Source organism: Lissotriton vulgaris, chromosome 4_1 (assembly GCF_964263255.1).
Source record: "Lissotriton vulgaris chromosome 4_1, aLisVul1.2, whole genome shotgun sequence".
NCBI classification, from domain to species: domain Eukaryota; kingdom Metazoa; phylum Chordata; class Amphibia; order Caudata; family Salamandridae; genus Lissotriton; species Lissotriton vulgaris.
This window is the reverse complement of record NC_141691.1, coordinates 1,209,852,667-1,209,872,357: the sequence shown is the minus strand read 5'-3', so window position 1 is coordinate 1,209,872,357 and position 19,691 is coordinate 1,209,852,667. Positions and strand designations below refer to the sequence as shown.

The following is a 19,691-nucleotide window of genomic DNA, read 5'->3' as shown; positions in this document are numbered from 1 at the left end:
CGCCCCAGAATCCTTGACATCTAAAAATTCGTCTTTTCTTTCCGGTACGGTTCCCCTTGCCTGGAAATGCGTATTGGTGAAGGCCCTTTTAAAGAAACCCAATCTTGAACATTCAAACTTAACCAACTGTCGTCCCATTTCTCTCCTTCCATGGCTGAGTAAGCTGCTTGAGATACATATAAATACCACACTGGTAGAGCACCTAGAATCCAGCAATCTTCTCCACCACTCCCAAACAGGCTTTCACCCTCAGCTAGGGACTGAGACCGCCCTTCTGACAGTAACTGAGGAGGCGAGAAGTATACTGGACCAGGGAGGCACTGCAGCAATCATCCTCCTCGATCTTAGTGCCGCCTTTGACACTGTCAATCATAACATCTTGACTTGTTGACTCAACAATCTTGGAGTGATCGGCACTGCATTAACCTGGTTCCAGTCCTTTCTCAGTGACCGCTTCTTCCTGGTGTTTGAAGGAGATGTTGTCTTCAAACGGTTGCCTCTTAGGTGTGGGGTTCCTCAGGGCTCTTCCCTGAGCCCCACGCTATTTAACATCTACATGAGACCCTTGGTGGAGATTGTCCATCCATTCGGCATAAAGATCATCCCCTATGCAGATGACACACAGCTCGTGGTGGCCCTAAACCACCAGAGAGGTCATCTAGCCCCCTAGGTCCTTGCCTAGAGGCGGTGGCCAAGTGGATGGAACTCCCATGCCTTAAGCTCAATGGGGATAAGGCCGAGCTCATGCTCCTTGCAACTCACACTCCTTCAACCCTGCTCTCCTCTGGCTCAACTGCCTGGGCCCTGTACCAGATCCAAAGACCCAGATTAAGAGCCTTGGAATATTTGCTTGACTGCTCTCTTAGCTTCAACCATCAGGCCAATAAGCTCTCAGCTACTTGCTATGGCCTGATGAGGATGTTGCATAAGATCCTCTCCCTTCTTCCCTTCCAGGCAAGAAGGATCATGGTTCAAGCTCTCATTCTCTGTCGCTTGGACTATGGGAATGCCCTCTTCTTGGGAGCCCCTCAATTCACCATTCATAAGCTCCAGACGATCCAGGACTGTGCTACTTGCTTGTTCCTTCAGATTCTTCGCAGACAAACTGCTAAACCAGCATTAAGGAGCCTCCATTAGCTCCCTATCAGGGCAAGGATTCAGTTCAAAGCCATGTGCTTGGCTCACACGGCCTTTTGGAGGAATGGCCCTGCCATTACCCAATCCCTCATCACCCCTACCATCCTCCCAGAAATCTCAGCTCCAGCTTCTCTTTTCTTGCCGCCCGCAAAGATACGAAGAACTAGATGGGGCGGGGGCTCCTTCTCTTTCAACGCCACCAACTTCTGGAACACCATTCTACCTAATCTGTGGAAGGAGCCTAACCTGTTGGTGTTCCAAAAACTCCTGAAAACCTGCCTCTTCAAAGACTCCCTCTAACTCTCTGCTTCTCTGTCCGTCTGCGCCTGTCCTCAGCCCCGGGAGGCCTCAGGGTAGCCATGTGCTATATAAATACAAATTTATTCATTCATTCAAAACAACGTGGAAACTGTCCACCACGTCTTACTAGATGCCAATATTCTTTATGGATTACCTTAAAATGGGGTTAGTCCTTATTATACCGTCTCAGATGGAATGTGCTGCAGCTATTAGATATTTTATAACAGATTCTATAAAATATTAAGCACTGAGGAACATCTGGCAGAGACTTCTAGCCAGAGATTTCTGAGGGCAAATTGGGGTAGTCTTCAAGAAGGCACTTGTGGAGATAGGTTGGGTTTCATTAAAAAGAGGACGCTTGGGGGTTTACAGGAAAAGATAGTCCCTCATATGCACCGCAGTACAAAATCTGACATCAGGAGTGAAAGAATACATGCCATAATCGAGACTGGAGTGTTCCTTGGGCAGGACAAAAGTAAGGGTAGTGATGAAAGAAATTGAATAGAGGGGCACAATTGTGAGATAAACAGAAAGACGCCCAATCCTGAGCAAGGAACTGATCCAAAGTCAACTCAGCCATTTATGGTTCACAATAGTGCTTTGCCAACAGACAACTAAGGCTGGTTGCAAGTGAGAGCTAGAAAGTGATCACAATAAGAAACAAAGAATTGCAGCATTAATGAGGATATTTAACCACTTCATCGTGGCACGAATTCCGCCGCGGTGTGCGGGGGTAGACTTTAAGCGCAGCACTCCTGTGCACGTGACGGAGCTGCGCCGTCATGAGACGAGGGTGGCGTGTGCTCCTGACGGCGTGGTGCTGTCATGACCATGCCCGCTCATCAATTTGCCCGCACAGGCGGGGAATCAGTGCCGCGTGGGCAGATCGACCGGAGCATGACGGAACCACGCCGTCATGAGCACACGCCGGCATTCTCATGATGGCGTAGTTCCGTCACAAGCACGGAAGAAGTTAATTCTTTAAATTTCAGGAGGTGTGTGCTGTTGTATTATTTTTCTGTCCCAGTGTGTGTGCTCATAAATCTGTCTTGGAAAATATAAATATTTTGTCCCTATTCTCTCTTCCCAAAGGACAAAGAACACAAGTGTTCCTTGATTTGTGGACACAAGCTCAACTGTGGCCTTCATAGGTGTGAAGAACCTTGTCATCGTGGCAACTGTCAAACATGCTGGCAGACAAGTAAGGAATCTGTTTTCGATGCGAACAACAATGCCAACATAGTGTTAAATATTTTTCTCTGTGATTGAGATATGCATTTCCAACAACTTCTTAGTACCCCTGTATATAGTAACAACTTGGTCTTTTTTTGTAGCTTGTTTTCTTAAATCTCTTTTCATACATAATATATTGAACACTTCATAACATTGAAGCCTAATTTGTCAAGTTTGATAGCTGATCCAAAGAAATTGTAAGAAGACTTGACCGCCCATGTGTAATTTAGGCTTGCACAAATATTCTAGTTGGTGTTTTAATTGATACCTAGTTGAAGAAAAATAAAACTAAATTTTTTATGGCAGCAAACCTCCTCAGATTTCTGTTTCCTTCTAGATTTCTGTGCACCGTTTGGCAGTCATTAATTTTTGTAAAACCTTTTGTTTTATTTGCTGATGTTTTGCTCCATTTTTATATTTAGTTTACATTTAACTTTAGGTGATGGGTTGGGTGATATACTATTTGCCTGCCAAATGCTTCTGCTCCTGGAATTTTTTCCAAATTGGCTTATCTTCCCTTTTCATACTGTCTCTAACCTCTGTTGGCCCACTGAGGTGAAACACAGCCTCTGTAATAAACGGAGACAAGTAGTTGAAAATAAAGGGGTTGCACATCTCAGATTCATAGATTGCACTTATTTTATATATTTATATACTGGAGAATGAACAGATAAGAGTGGAGTCTTTTTAGCCATCAAAACAGTCACCCAGAGGTGATTAACTGCAACTATTGCTTTATTGAGAATTTAACAATAGTTGGTAGCCCAACACTTAAAAGTGCAAAAAGAGTGAGGGGTCAGAATTCCTAACTTGATGGGGGAAGCTGCTATCATGATACTACCAAAGCCAGGTGAAGATAAAAAAAGAAAAAGATAATATCTCCATGTATCTTTAATTATATCATCTGGAAAGATGGTTCTGTGAGTTGGCTCAATAAGTTAATCCTTGCTATTGATTTGCAATTTCTGAAGGTCATGAGTTTGAACTCTGGCTTCCATACTTCTAAAGTAGGTGAATTTAATATCTATACATTGGGTAGGTATTAGTAGCCCCTTTTATTTACAGCTCGTAAAACAATAAAAGAGTGGCTATAAGAAAACCAAGCTATTAATGTAGGCAAAACGTTTGTTAAAGTCTGGCCTTATCCAGATTAGACATACATTGGTAAATTGTAGGGATCTTTTCCTGTTTGAGGACTTCATGAAGAATGACCGAAACAGATGACATGTCACTAACTGTGATGCAGAAAGGGTGTATGAGTTTATCACTTGGCAGGAAGTGGTTTCATATAATGTTTGAATGTGAGATTTCTTAACTGTATTAATCACAGAGCCAGTGTTTACGTGAATGAGGTTATTTCACATAGTAGCTTTTCACAATGGATGTCAGGCAAGGATGCGAGTACTGATTTGTCATTGTAGTGGAGCAGATAGTAACCCTTTTCCATATAATGTTTGTTAATGGGGGTGTCATAAAAAGTGTTTACTTTAAATAGGAAAGCAATGTGGAAACTGTCCACCAAAACATTGGCAATGCCAATATTGTTCCTATATTACCATAAAATACTGTTACTCCTTATACCATCTCATATGGAATGTGCTGCAGCTAATAGATACTTTACAACAGAGAGTGGCCTCAGGTTCAGTAAAATATTAATGAGGAACATCTGATAGAGACTACTAACCACAAATTCCTTTACTTCGAACTATCCCCAGTCGCCAGACTGGATCTGGAAATTATTGAACAGTACTGCTGTGCTCCGGTAGGTGGTAGTGTGTGACTCTGCTTCGGCCTCGCCGGAAGTAACAAACGCAGTACATATGTAGGCGCCACCTCTGCGCGTTGACGTCTGTTCATTTAAGGAATTTTCCATGCCAGGAGCTCAGAGGCACGATGTATGCTGACCATTGGTGTGAAAGTAAGACAGTTCATAGCAGTCACACCTGACTCCTTCTCATACCCTTCTCTTCATTTGAGCTAATCTGGGCACTGTTCAGTTTCGTGTTTTTCTCCCATGAAATAGAGTCCAGAAAATTCGAACTATGATTCAAATCTTTCAGCCATGCTCTGCAGTGGGATCTGAAGTCCAAGTGGGCCCAACATCATAGGGATCTCTCTGCCCACGTTCAGGTGTCAGAGGAGGCTGCAAAAGATCTGGAGTGGTCGTTACTAGAACGTGATTGAGTCTGTGGCAGACCCCTCTCCCTTCCCCACCCATTTTAACATTGGTGACTGGTGCATTGCTTTTGGATTGTGGCAGCCACCTTTTTTTGTTTTCTTTTTTTTTAATGAGCTTTATAAAGCGCAAACTTATCCCAGGGGTGTCCAGGCGCTGCGGAAAGAGGTCAAGAGAACTGAGGTGCACATATGTACAAAGCTTACAGAGTAGAGCGAGTAAAAAGCCAAGTCTTCAAGGCCTTACGAAAGAGAGAGTGGGAGGGAGTTCCAATCTTTAGCTGCAGAAGCAGAGAAGGCTCTGCCTCCCGAACCTAGTTCTTACTAGTCGATCTAAACTGTTTGGTGGTGTTAGAAGGTGGTTCTGACACTATGGGCCGCCCAGATTTTTTTCTTTTTGAGCACCTAATGGTTGAGCTTTTACTATGGGGGAGCCTCATAAGTTGGGACTCACCCACAGTGAACTCAGGATGTAAGAGATTGCATGGCGATTTTACTGGTGTCCCCCTGGCTTGTCCAGGCCACTGCACAGCAGCTGTAGTAGGGGACACCGGGCTGGTTACATGCAGACACATGTGTACATGCGTGTGAACACGTGTAGGGGCTGTGCAGGGGAGATTCCTAGCGTGCGCAGTATAGGAGCAGCTACAGAGTGAATAATATGGTAGGACTTATGCAGACTTGGGTGGTGACATGGAGTAGGCTTTATACACTGGAAAGAAACAGGCCAGGGAAAGTCAGTTTGTTTTACTGTGTTTTTCACTTCATTATTCCCTTATGGGGATGTGGAGCCAATGGGCTAAAGTAACTTCCATAAGGCCTACCACTTCCAGACACGCACTAAAGTCCACTGTAGCGGATGTGAAAAGAAGTATTCTGCAGAGTCCAAATTCCTATTTGTACTGCTTTTGGGTCATGCCGAAATGTAATATTTCTCAGTCACTGGCTGGAGTCTGGCCCTGGCAGGTTAGATTAATGACCTTCCTTCCAGAGAGCGAAGATCTTCCCTCCAAGGAGAGAAGATAGGTGGAGACACCGACTAATCCATCATTAGCTGTCGCTGGGTGCCAGGCACCAAGCTGAACCAAGGTGTAGGCAGCACTGAAGAAAGGGGACCATGTGGCTAGAGACACTGGGCAATGCCATTTTGAATAAACCCAGAGGCTGGACAAGAAGGAGGAAGCAGGGGCAGGTGAGTGATGTGTCGCTGTGTGATAGGGCAAACAGAGACTTCCTGCCACCCCCTCCCCAAATTCTTAAAAGAACTTGCACAGGAAGAGAAGCTCTCTCTGGGGTGTGGTCTACTGAGGCAGAAGGTGCTGGAGCCTGGCAATGGGCAGTTGGAAGGAGGTACCCCCTGACTGCCCCCTGGTGCCATAACAGCGCAGAAGCAGGGGCCTCTGCGCAGGGCGAAGAGAGGCCCTGGAGGAGAGCCAGACGAAAGGCTGGCGCAGGGAGCCAGTGAAGACCGTTCCTTGCAAAATGCACCCTCTATCGCCCTCCCCGTGAAAACGCCACGGGTGCCAGGAGCCCACCCTGGCCCCCGACGCAAATGTTGATGGGGCGCGCCGTCGCGCAACCCCGGCCAGAGGAGGAGGTGCCCAGGACCCCATCTCCGGGCCCCGAAGTGGCAGAGTTAGGGGGAGCGCAGTCGCGGCCCGGGATCCCATCCCCGGGCCCCGAGTGTGGGGAAGTGCAGTCGCACTCCCTAGAAGACCCGCGGAAGCTGGAAAAGCTGTCTGGCGTCTGCCTGCCGGAGCGGCCCGACCAGAAAATGAATGCCGGCTCCCGCGGCAGCATGCGAAGATGCTAGCCAGTCGGGGAGCCAGCGGGAGACGCCGGGGGTGGGGTCCCCGAGCGGCCCTCCTACCATGATTTCAGGCGGGGTCCTCGGGTTGGACCGGGGCCCCCCCCCCCAGAAGAATAGGGCGCTGGGGGCCCGGGTGGGACCGGGCCCCTGAAACTCTGCATAGCGGCCGGGGGTGGGCTCCCTGAGCCGTGACACTTACTTGGGGGTCTGGGTGGGACCGGGCCCCCCACCGAGGCCCAGGAAGAGGCGTGAAGTTCCAGTCCTACGATCGCGGCTGTCCCAGGCACAGCGGGAGAGCCGCTGCTATGATATTCATAAACCGGAGCCTGAAGCGCCCCATAATGCCTTGCAAGGCATGGGGAAAGGATCATTTTGGTGCTTTGTTGCCCCCCAGAGGAGGTCACCCTCAATTGAGAAAAGGTGCTGGGGGGAGCTGCTGGAGAAGTGCAGCCCCCCCCCCCTTCCAACCAGCACGAAGGGAAGTCCCACCCTAAGTCACATGAGGATATAAAAAAAGAATAACCCCTCAAGGGCTCAGCCAAGATTGCATCACCTCCTAGGCTGGAACTTTTGTTCTACAGCTAGGGGTGCATTAAGAAGTGCATCATGGAGTGAAGGGCTGAGTTGGGGATGTCTTGAGATGGGCATTCCCTGGAGGTGAAATGGTGTAATTGCATTGAAATGTATTTACTAATGGTTATTTCTTCTAGAGGAACTTAATTTCGCATGTTTAATTTCAAGTACATGTAAAGTGATGTCATAAGCAAAGTGGGGTTATGTTGTCAGACGTTCCTGCTACTGTGTCTGGCTGTATATGCGTAATCCTGTGATCATCTCTGATGCCTTTAGGGTCTGTAATTACCATGCATTTTTTTTTTTGGAACCTTTATTAATACTTCAAGTAAATACAAGCACGGGCCTACAACCATCCCGGCCGGCCGCTAATCAAATCGTAGATGCAGCAAATCAATATAAGGAGATACAGCAGCCAAGCTGGGAAAGCAGAAGTGTCCAGGTTATAACTTGTATTTGAAGCAGAGCGATCGAAAGGCAGGATTAAAGAAGGTTCATTTTCCAATAAAGAGAGACTCAAAATCAGTGCCGTACAGTCATACATGGTCCTACAATAGCAAACCAGAAGCAAAGATCCGCGCGAAATACAAAGACATTCGAGATACTGGGGTAAGGCATACGAGTCAGGATAAACGTACGAACCAACACTTGCCGTGGCAAAGCTGCATCCCACCCATCAACACCAAACATACTGTAGGAGACCCGAAGCTTGACGACACCAAAAGGAAAGAAATACAAAGGGCCATAGAAACAAAGAAAGGACAAATCAACAAACCCCAACCCCCTACCCCCACCCTGCACCCCTGCAGAAGGCTATGGCCTATCCCCCCCAGCAGCGTGCCTGTCGCCCTAAAGGAGAAAACCCGAAATGTAGAAGAAGAGGGAAAGGAGTAAAAGAAGAAAAATAGAAGAGTATGGAGGAGGGCCATCAATCTGGCCACCCGGCCCCGCCCCCACCACCGCACAGAATAAACATCCTAAATCGGAATCAGTGTAGTCATGGAAAACATTAAACACCATTAGCACCATCAATGACATCCCGACAGAGTGTCCCCCAAATCACCATCAGCCAACAATCACTCCACTGAGTCCTAGGCATTCTCACCCCTGGCCTCTTCGGGCAGTTATACCAACATATGTCCATCCATCAAGCAACGGACAAAGCAACATAGAGAGGTCCAATAATCCGGGCGGACCGGGCAACATTGTTACTCCATGGTACTTCAGCCACCATAATCCAGCCGAAAAAGGAAAGCGGAAGCCCGCCCTCGGCAGTATCAAATCCGGAAACAGCCTCCAGCCCGAACATAGTCTCACCAGCCAGGGAAAGAAAGTCATACCATCCGTCAAGCACTGAAACCTCGCCGGGGCGGCACGAACCATAAATCCGTATTGTTTCTTCAGCAGCTGATGAGATATGTGCCCCGACGAGTCGCCCGCTTGTACAACAATCTGGTCGACAGCGAGGTCACGGACCGGGTCTCCCAGCGTCTCTATGAACATAGGCAGAGCCGCAACACTCATCACTGACGCGGAGATGGACTCGCCGATTCGTCGCGGAGATCGAACCATGTCCGCACGGGACGATGGGACAACAATGGCGGCCATCCTTCTTCCCAGATCCCAGGCATTACAGAGCAGGGTCGAATGCAGAGTTGTTAATGCAGCCAAGATATCCTTGGACGTGGGTCCTTTCTCGTGCCAACAGGCCCCAGGATTCTCCCGTACAGCGGCTTCTCTGACCGGAGGTGGCCTGCGTAGGGGGGTGCCCGCCGCCATCTTAGTTAACACAGCCTTGCCCTTTTCCACCGCACCAAGGGATTAGGCCCCACATCAAGGCGCAGCAGGAACCAGCGCAGGGTCCCAAGAAGTCAAGGCAGGCGTCCCAGGGAGAGGCCACCAAAGGGCTAAACAAATTCTCCGCCGCTCCCTGGGAGCCGCCCGCCGATTTCAGGCAGGACCCTTCGTTATGTCCGGACACAATTCTGGAAAGGGGGCCTCCAAATATCGGGCACTCCCCCCGATCCTGCTTCACCGCACACCCAACAAGGCTCTCCGCCAAAGGGACTGGGTCATCACCGTCGCCGTCAGCCCATCGGACCGCCTGTGCTCTCCGGCCGACTCCTCGTCACCACCAGTGGCCGCTGTTGTCGCACTTGAGGCCGGCTGCCCTGCTCACTTGACACCCCGGTCCCAGCTCTACGAAGGCCGCAGAACAATCGGGACAATACCACGGGATTGTCGCACACAGAAGCCTCAGGAGCAAACGGTTAGTGAAAGTTTTTCATGGCATACCCAGATATGCCGTTGCGGCTCAGGATAAGTGCCAGGATATATGTGCGGGGCGAAAACGCTCACGGAGCCGAGCGGCTATGCGACCATCCCGATCGCCATCTTGGCTCCTCCCCCTACCATGCATTTTTAATGAAATCCAAAGGTTATGAGTACAATCATTCTAAAGTGGTGCTTAAACATGTATTCTTGCTGCTGCTGTTAGGTGAGGAACAACACAGACTGTTAGCCCTTAAGATTTAGATGTCCGTACTTTATGGTCAGTAGGAGATACTCAGTCAGGGTTATATGTCACCAAGGCAAGTGTACCCATTTTTATTGCTGGTTGAGGTAATAGGGTGGGTCGCCACTGGGATGGTGCCAGTGCGCAGGGCCCACGCCTGAGGTTATGATTAACTAACTGCATTGGGGGCAAGATGATGTGCATACATGGGAGTGGTGGTACTAGACCCCACCCCCCTGAGGGAGGGGTGGAGATGTCATCCAATGCCACAAAGTAATTCCAACAGCTTATGTATATTTGTAAATTGATGCATAGTATTGAGTAGTGTGTGTGTTTAATAAATGTACTCTTACTTTTGTAAAGCAAAGTACAGACTGGACAATCAATTATTGAGTGTTATTTTGGCACACCTGCAAATGGAGATAACTAGCCACACTACTTTCCTTGAGTAAGCCTCAGACTGCTCTGCTAAGCATGTCCAGCCACCAAGCGTCCAACCAAATGTCCTGATGGTTTCCAAAAATTAAAACCTCAGTCTTTTCTCCATTAAGTCTTAAATAGTTCTCTACCAACCAGGAAGCCACTGCCTGCATACAGTTTTAAAAATTTGCCACTGATGCTTCCACACTGTCCGTGATGGAGACCGTTATTTGAGTGTCATCAGCATATGATAACACCTCTAACCCAAATGATCTTACCACCCTGGTGAGAGGAGCTACATAAATATTAAAAAGGGTCGGACTCAGTGAGCACCCCTGAGGAACTCCACTGAACAACGGATTGGATGCAGAGTAGAATTGACCCATCTTGACCTTTTGTGACCGGTCCAGAAGAAATTAGGTGAGCAGATTCAGGGCAAGGCATTTCATTCCAATTTCCCTAAGCCTCCCAACCAATCTTATGGGAGAGATAGTATCGGAGCGGTAGAGATCAGAGGCTTCTGGTCTCCGGTTGAGTCCCGCGTTCACATCAACAAACCGGGTGAGGTGGGGTCACAAACCCCGTCCCAGTAGGACTTGCATCTCTGGAAATGGATGTGCCACCAAGGAATTTTCCTCGTCTTGAACTATCTGGCAGGATTATTGACTAACAGGGTGAACTGGATGAGCTCAGCTGTTGATGCCTAAGAGATCTCTAATGGCAGCTACTCCCAGAGGTGGCGCAAAGTCTCTTCCACAGATGGGGAGTACCTTGGTCTCCTGTTTGCCTTTCTGTCAATACCAATCCTGTCCTGGGTTCTCAAGAAGATCAGAACAGACCAGGCCCAAGTAATCCTATTGGCCTAGATTAGGCACAGAGAGTATGGTGTTCAGAACCTCTGCGCTTGAGCATGTGTCCTACGAAAAGGCTGCTCCTCCAGGAGAACCATCTATTACAGCAACAGACCAGGAGTCTGTATCTGGGCCTTCACAGCCGCTACCTACATAATTGGCGTTTTAGTGGTAACAGCTAACCACCTTCCTTCTGAGGTTTTTGATGGCATCTTGGCAGCCAGCCGTCCCTCAACGAGAACTGTATACACATGTCTTTGGGACAAATTTGTGGCGTGATGCACCAGATTGACTCTCTCCGGGCCAAGTTGTCTGACGTTATGTCATTTTTTCTGTCTCCTGTCTGGAAAGGCTTTGCTGTGGGTACAGTTAACGGTTTCCTTCCAGCCTTTTTACAGTTGCCAGATGCCCTTGTTTTTTAAGTCCCCAGTTCGATGCTATTTTTTTTTTTTAAAGAAATTTTTTATTGTGATGCAATCATATATCTCTGAACAGTCCATCAAAAGGAATCAAAAGGTAGTCTCCAAACAGCATCTCACACAGCCATTCAGCCCACATCCCGGGGGACGGGCGGCAATCCGTATTCAATTCGTCCGACCTCTGCTGCCTAGTACCAAGGCAAGTCCACTGTAATAGCAAGCATTTTACACACATAATCATCACATTTTCCTATTTTTCGTTACTTGAAGATTATTCCTGAATACACAACAATGAAGAACTTAAAAAATTCAACAATACAGTCATATGAAGCAGCCGCCCCACTCCTAACACCCCACCCCACCCACCTCAAAGTCCAAGAATCCCTCTCCGCTTGAAGCATCGTATATGCCGTGCCTAGGGGCACCCCGACTAGTTTGATGCTATTTTTGAAAGGGCTGCAACACGTCTCCCCCTTCTCCCTTTGTCATGCCCCAATGGGACCTTAATCTAGTCCTGGATTATCAGATATGCACTCAGTTTCAGCCACTTCACATCTATCCTTTATGTCTCTTTGCTATCAAGACTTTCTTGCTCATTTCTTCCACCTCAGTTGAATGAGTAAATAAGTAAGATAGTTTGATAGTAAAGAGTCGTAAAGGTCACCTGCGAAGTGGCTGAAACGAAGTGCACATCAGATAAGCCAGTAGTATATTAAGGTCCCATTGGGGCATGACAGAGGGAGAAGGGGGGAGTGTGTGTGTAAGATTCAGGTTCTGTGCCACTCCATCATACTCTTCCTTCTTCCCTGGCAAATTGGCTCTGCGGACTCCAGACTACTTCCTGCAGAAGGTTGTGATGCTGTTCAGTGTCGCTCTGAACATCACCCTGATGGCGTTCTATGCTTCACCTTACCACTTTGAAGACGAGGAGAGACTCCATCTCTAGGATCCCAAGAGAACGCTGAGCTTCTACATAGATCGTACAAAAACATCAGGTGGATGATCAGTTCTTTGTGGGGTTCTCTGGAACGAAAAAGGGCAAGATGAGAAACATCTATCATTGGATCTTGCTCTGTATTAAGATCTGCAACTTATTGGCCAAAATATAGCCTCCGGAAAGAGTACATGTTCATTCTACCATGGCCACAGCTACTAGTGTATTAGCACACGGAGTGTCTGCACTAGACATTTGTCCGGCAGCCACGTGGTCGTCTCTCCATATGTTTTACGAAGCATTAGTGCCTGGACAGTCCAGTTCGCCTGGAGAAGCAATTTGACTGCTCATTTGTGCATGACTTTCGGTTTTGAGTCCATTCATGCACCTGCCTCGGAATAGGTATTGCTATGGTATCTAAAAGGTGAGGAATCTGCGACTAGAAGTCTCACTCAGAAGAAAAAGTCACTTAGCTTACATAAGGCAATTTCTGGTAGGGACTCTAACCAGCAGCAGATTCCTCAATGACCCTCTTATCCTCCACGTTCTGTTATTGGACTCTATCCTCTATCCATTAATAAGTTCCCAAGTCTAGGAATTTGCACACTGTCTACTAATTGGCTTTTGGGCTCTGCATCTGGCGAGTCTCAAAAGCAACTGACGTCACTGTTCCAGAGTGGTGCCTTTATAGGCTCACACTTGATTTACAGAGCATAAAAGTGTCAGTGGTACTGCTGAAAAGTTTCAGTAGCCAGTCTGACGCCTGGTGAATATTCGAAAGGTGAGAAATCTGCAGCTAGATAGTTTCTAGTAAAAAGTGCATTACTGAAGGTGAATAACTTGTACTTTAGTTGCACTGTTGGTTTGAAATGTTCCTAGTTTTAAGCACTACTGTTTAGTGACATATATCCAGAGTAGGGTACAGTGAACCAGAGAAAGGTGAAAGGAATCAAAGTGTGAAAGTAATTATATGGATAAGCCACTCAAGCTGTGCTGGTGTTAAATAAGTATTTGGTATGAGGCTCAAATAAAAGTTTGAAACATTATTATTTAAAAAATCAAAAGATGGATGTACAGAAATTTGGAATTCTTAAAATCTTTGAATTTTTGTTTAAAAACATTGAGAGGGGTACACTTAAGCTCAGGGCCATATTTATGGTAAGGATGGAGGTTAGGCGTGGTGTTAGGGTTAAGGCTTGAATTATTGTTGGGCTTACATTTGAAAGCTATAACTTAAAGTATTATGTTAGTTAATTTGAAAGTTATTTTTTAAACATTGTATTTAATGCAAGGTAAAACAAAGTTTGTATTTTGTTAAATTTTTTAGATTTTATTTTAGGATTTTGTGTGGAAATCTTAGTACTAAAGGAGGCTAGGACATTTATGTAGTGAGCCACTTGGAAAACCAACAAAAGGCCCCGTGCTAAAAGACATGAAGTGAAGTTGTGTGCTTGTACATATTAAAGGAATGTTGTGTTAAAAAATATTCAGACTTATGCAATACAGATCCATACCTACATGCAGGCAACGAGTAAGTTGGAATACATTCAATGTTATCCAAAAATTGCAAAATGCATTCATAGTCTTAACATGCCAGATAGAGAACAGCCTGTGACATGTGGAGGTATAAATTAAGATAACATACTATGAAATTAATTGTAAATAGGACATATACCATCCAAAGGAATAATAGAAATGGGGAGAAAGGAAAACTTCCCAGTGTCATAAGGATTGTGACAGGGAAATGTGAATGACTGTAAAAAGAGATGTAAGAGTAAAAGATGGCATTATTGATAAATGAGAAACTGGGTATTGTATCTGGTCAAATAGGTTCATGGAGCTTATGAAGGGACAGTCTGATCTAAGGAAAGGTTTTCTGAATATTTTAGTCAAGACAAATGTAATTGTTAAATATTTAGCTAGCCAACTGCTGAACTGCAGATTTCCTAAGTGCAAACAGCAGTTGATTTATTGGTTAATCACAAAAGATCAGCAACAACATTCAGCATTCACGGTTGGTTTTGGTGTTTCTGACATGTTAAATCTTTTATTTAGTGTCTGAAATAAAAAGTTTAAACTTTTGAACAAGTGCAGAATTACCCTAATTTTGAGTATTCAAAGTGAAAATAATAAGAGCAAAAATACTGATAGGATTCTTCTTATAGTAATGGATGGTGTGCATTGTCGGGATGCACTTTAACCCATACCAGTGCTAAAAGAAATTAAGTGCTTCTGTAGTTTCTGAGAGTAGACCCCATCATACTTATCTAAATATGCATGTAACACGGACCTACTGTGCAAATAATATAGTGGGAAATGTATGAGACCAGGCATCCAACACTGCATCATTACCTGAGTGCTTTAGCCTCTGTTTTTCATTTTTGTACGTTCTGATCCACGTTACCCAACATTTTCTTCTGGGAAACGTTCAGAGTTTTGTAAAGAAAGCAGGACTGGAAGAGCTACTTGTAACTTGCATGCAGTGGAGGGGTGGGCTGTCTTGGTGTAAGTATTTAGCAGAACCAGAAAAGTTGTTGGACTGAAGGAAGAGCTTGCAGAATCAGAGGTAAATTTGGACTGGAGGAAAGATGGAAAGGGGCATTCCAGTGGAGTAATAAGTGGTCTGAGAAAGGTTTGTAGGCACTGGTTCAATTTACTTACCATAATAAATCTTGTATTAGTCTAGTCCATTAGTCACTCCTTTATCCAGATAGTCCATCTGCTTTCCCAAGTTTATGTGCTAGTTTCTCTGTGCAGTGGAGGCAGGATTGGTTGTGCTTGTGTTCTGATTATCCAATGTGCATTCCTGTTTAATCCTCAGTCAAAGTGCTTAGACCCTGTGATTTAGTTTTTTGTGGTCAACTCATTAATACACTGGAAAAAGTCTGACCGAAAGCACGGTAGTCATTACTGTGATTTACTTGAATGTTTCCAGTGAACTTGGAGTATTTTGACTTCATATGCCATTCTACGTAATATCTAATGTGTAAAGTTACAAGAAAGTTAAATTTAAGCATCCTTGAATCAAACAAAAGATGTTTACAAGCTCTTCTATATTATTCAATAAGTATTTTATACAGTGATAGGGTGAGAGAAAAGCAAGTGCTTCTAACAAACTGAGCTCCTAGCAGCAGTTTAGTTGTAGGAAAGTAATGTAAGTACCCTGTTACGCTGAAGAAACTGGCCTCTCTTGCTTTAAATTCTTTTTTTATTTTAGATAATTCACGAGAAAAGCTTAATTGACTCCATACATCTTGTTAGCATGCTGTTTTGTTCTAACAAATCAGGATTACTACTCTGTGTTTTAGTGCAGCATTTCCCATCAATCCCTCTGTTTTGCCAGTTACAACCAGATATTTGAGGGTTCATCTGATATGGTTTTGCAATTATTATCTAAATTAATTTAACTCAATTTATACTTATTAAAAAGTAGTGAAATGTATGGTAAAATAATGATGTTGTTTGATTTTGTTTTCTTATTCTCCAATAGGCTTTGATGAACTAACATGCTACTGTGGGGAATCTGTTATTTTCCCTCCTGTTGCATGTGGTACCCGGCCACCAGAGTGTAAAAACCCCTGCACAAGAAGGCATGAATGTGATCACCCAGGTAGGTGAAAGTTCCTGCAGACTATATTACAAGTAATATAACTCTTTCTCCAGGTGTCTTGGTTGGTTAAAATGTTTCAGGAGGTTACCAGAGAAAGAGTAACCCCAAAGCTGTTTATTCTTTATTTGAACGAATTCTTTGTTGTCCAGGTTTGGAATTCTGAAGACATGAGTTGGGCTTAGAATCGAAATGCTCTAAATGTTGAAACTGTGCCATACTAATCCTACCACTGTGGTTGATCCTGTTCCTTCTTAGCTAATTCCTTTTTTATGCACTCAGTCTTGTTTTTTTCAGCTGTCTTTCCCTTTCATCACCCCATCTTTTGTAAGGAGACTAATATTCTGCCTGTTCTCAAAACACCTTTTTAAGCAACTTCCCTGTCTTGCAGTAACCTTACTTCTGGTTTCTTTGCTACTATGTCCACTGTAGCTCATAGTCTAGAATGTTTTTCATTCTTGTCTTGACTTGATTCTTTTTCTCTTTTCACTTAAATCACAAAGTTGATAGGTTCGCAGTACTGAAACACATCCTTTCTTTGTCCATAACTGTTCCATTTCCGGTTGCTCCTCTTGGATTTTCTTTGTGATCTTTCTGCTACTTTCAATACAGATTAACTGTAGATTTACAATTGGGTTCTACGATTGTACAAAAGGTTTTGATGGGAGTATGAGTATCCTGTAGATGGTTGTAAAGATCATGAAGCCATTAACATCTACTTAAAGTAGATCGAATTTTAAGAAAACTGTAGAAAATAAAGAGGTCTACATCCTGTACTGCAAATGGTAAATATATATTCGGATAACTTACCATGACAGGTGGAATTGTTGGAAGTTACAAGGGATGAGGTTAAGGTATTGTGTTCTTAGGCAGGTGATAAGATGCACATGTTAAATGTACAACAGGAGATCATCATTTAGCCATCTTTAAGTGCCAGCACCTCTCTGTAGTAAAGCTTCTGTTTTGAAGAATGTGCTTATGTAGATCACATACTCTGCACCCTCCTGCTGTCAAGTGTTGGGTGTGGACCTTCCAAAGAGTTTTTTTTTTCAAAGTAAAGGTTTTGAGAAGGTGCATTATTTCTTTCCCGAAATCCACATTGAACCAGGTCACCCACTCCACCTTCGATTGTTAGCTTGAGGCAATTTTATGAGAATGACTTGGGAGGGGTGGGCAGCGGAACACTCCCTTAAAAAAAATTCAAGCAGTAAGTTCCTGCAGTCAGACCAACATGGGATCTATAATCTTTGCTGATGAAGGAATCACAAGGAATCAATCTATCCGTCAGCAAAAATGTTGGGGGTATGCTCATCTTAGAATTCAGCGCCAAAGCTCTCTTGAGCAATGTTGCAGGCCAGTATTTTAAGCTGTCATGAATACTTATTTCATTCTTGAAAGAGAAGGGCTCACTGGTAGCTCAGTGATCCATTAGGAACTTAATCTTGATTACATGTCCTTTGACAACTCCAACTTCGGAGAACAGTTGTCTCCAGGGGCCCCATAGAAATCCACAGGTACAATTAAGAGTACACCTCAGGATCTTCTTGTTTCACACTTCGATTTTCTTCCCTTTGGGGGTGTAACCTCAAAGAGAGCATCATCTCAAGGGCAAAGATCAGCATTGAGAGAGAACTACACTGTAAGCCCAGAATGACCCTCAAAAAGCCCTCAGAAGTTGGTGCCATTGGATTCAAGCTAGCTTGGCTGATGCGGGCTAATGCCCTGAAACCGGTCCCAGGATGCTTGTTTCCGGTCTTGGCTTGGCTGTTCGGGCTGAACGGTTCCCTTGAGGCAAACTGGGGTGGCATGGTGAATAAAAGAACAATGGATTTAACCCAGATCTTTTGACGGGGGGCAAAAGTTTGATGTGCTGTGCATTCTGCCCATCATCTGTATCTCTTTTGCTTTCTCACCCTGCAGTGAGTGTAGGTGCCTAAGGAAGGGCCATGGAGATGGTCGTATGTAAAGCGACTGCTTTAAATTAGTCCACACTTTCACAGGACACTATTCCCTTGATTCTAATGTGAAAGCTGGCTCTAGTGTCAGTCAAGCTTCTCTGTGAAACTTCTTTGGTAAACTCAGTATTTTATTTTTGTTCAGTTTCTGAAATTGAATACAATTATTTTTCCTTATGCTCAAGAGCCCACATATTAGGACTTTATTATTTGCTTGCTATTCTGTTGTAACGTTTATGAACCAATGATGATTCTACAATGCTGAAGAAATGCTTACCTAATTTCAGTGCTGCTCCTGCATGGAATGAACATTTATTGTAGAGATAAATGACCCTCTGTCCTCTGTGAGTTTATGGAATAAAGGCTTCTGAAATTAATTCAGAATCTACACTATTTGTTTTAAAAATTACTGAATTTGTGAGACAACTACAGTACAAAGTTTCATTGGCAGTAAATGGCAGCAGTTTGTGTTATAGGTGCTTCAGTGTAGTTCTGAGAAGTGTTTCTCAAATTCTTGCTTGTCATACGCTTTTGGTTTGTGCTCCACGTCACAAGAACATGTTTGACTCTTCAACCTTACTACTGATATATGGCCATATTCATTGACATTAAGTGTTTTGGGGTCCCCACACACAGCAGGCAATTATTCTAATGTTTGTCTAAAATGAAGATTCTTACTATGCAGAACCTGTGCTACAAGAAACTATTTCTTACTAAGCATAGGGCAATTTGACTGTAATTCATCTCTGTCATCGCTCCTTGTGCCCACCCTGTACATAGAGCTCGACTTCAGGAATTGATGCCACCAATTGTCCACAGTAAAGCTGTGGTTCACATGCAGCGGGTTTGTTGCCATTGTCTTACAAGAAGTTTCATGTTTCTACTTGACGATATTATAAGCACACTTGTCTCACTGTATTACCTTTTTGCAAAAGATGTTTTGGTCTCTATTGTCAATACCTAGTCAGGACTTGGCTAGGGCATTGCTCAAAGTTTGATTTCCAGGATCTTCTTTGCTCAGCTGCAATCCATCTCAAAATATTGTCTACTGGTCTTTCATAACCTGGGTGACTCCCTCACAGTCAGCTACTTCATAATTACCTGTACCAGTGCCAACCAGGAATAAATATCTTCCTTTGTAAATTCAGAAGGCACAGTGCCATGTCTCTGGGAAATAGGGCAGCTGTTGGTGTTAGTAGCTGTTCTTAGTAATGTGCATCTACAGCACTACGTGCTGCGAATAGATGTTTACAGGGTACGTAACATTTCCCTTTTTTAGATGTCCTACTATTTAGCATAGCTATTACGACATCCTGGTTAATAACAGATCCTCGGGACTACATGTTGGTGTTGTGCATATTGATTCTCCAGTAATGGGTCAGATTCTTAATTTATCCCTGTTTTCGCTCTGGGAATTCCACGGTAATTATAGTAGGCAGTGCAATAATAAACATAGCAAGAGAAAGGGTAACATTAGTAGTCTATGGTCATAATTTCAAAAGACTTAAAGTTCAGTTGGTCACAATACAGCGCATAATTGACCCTTTCCCACAAAGGCTATTATAGCATGGATTTAAACTGTATGTCGTATGTGAAGGGAGTCCCCTGAGCTCTGCTCAGTTATTTACCGATAGGTTGGCTATTTTGTTGACCATTTCTTCATTTTCAAAAAAAAAATCCACAGCCTCTAAGACATTCTCGACCTGACAAGAATAGAACAATGAATCCTCTAAAAAAGGTCTTTCCGAGGGGCGTGGCTTTG

The 19,691-nt window shown here is 44.5% G+C and overlaps 1 protein-coding gene across 1 annotated transcript in view; it reads left to right on the top strand.

Moving 5' to 3' along the window:
• Positions 1-19,691, top strand: part of NFX1 (nuclear transcription factor, X-box binding 1) — an 892,403-nt gene that overhangs the window by 621,225 nt on the left and 251,487 nt on the right. Inside the window, exons 13-14 of the mRNA XM_086965422.1 lie at positions 2,530-2,638; positions 15,858-15,977. Of these exons, the coding sequence (XP_086821548.1) occupies positions 2,530-2,638; positions 15,858-15,977 (229 nt within the window). The remainder of the gene's footprint in view (positions 1-2,529; positions 2,639-15,857; positions 15,978-19,691) is intronic.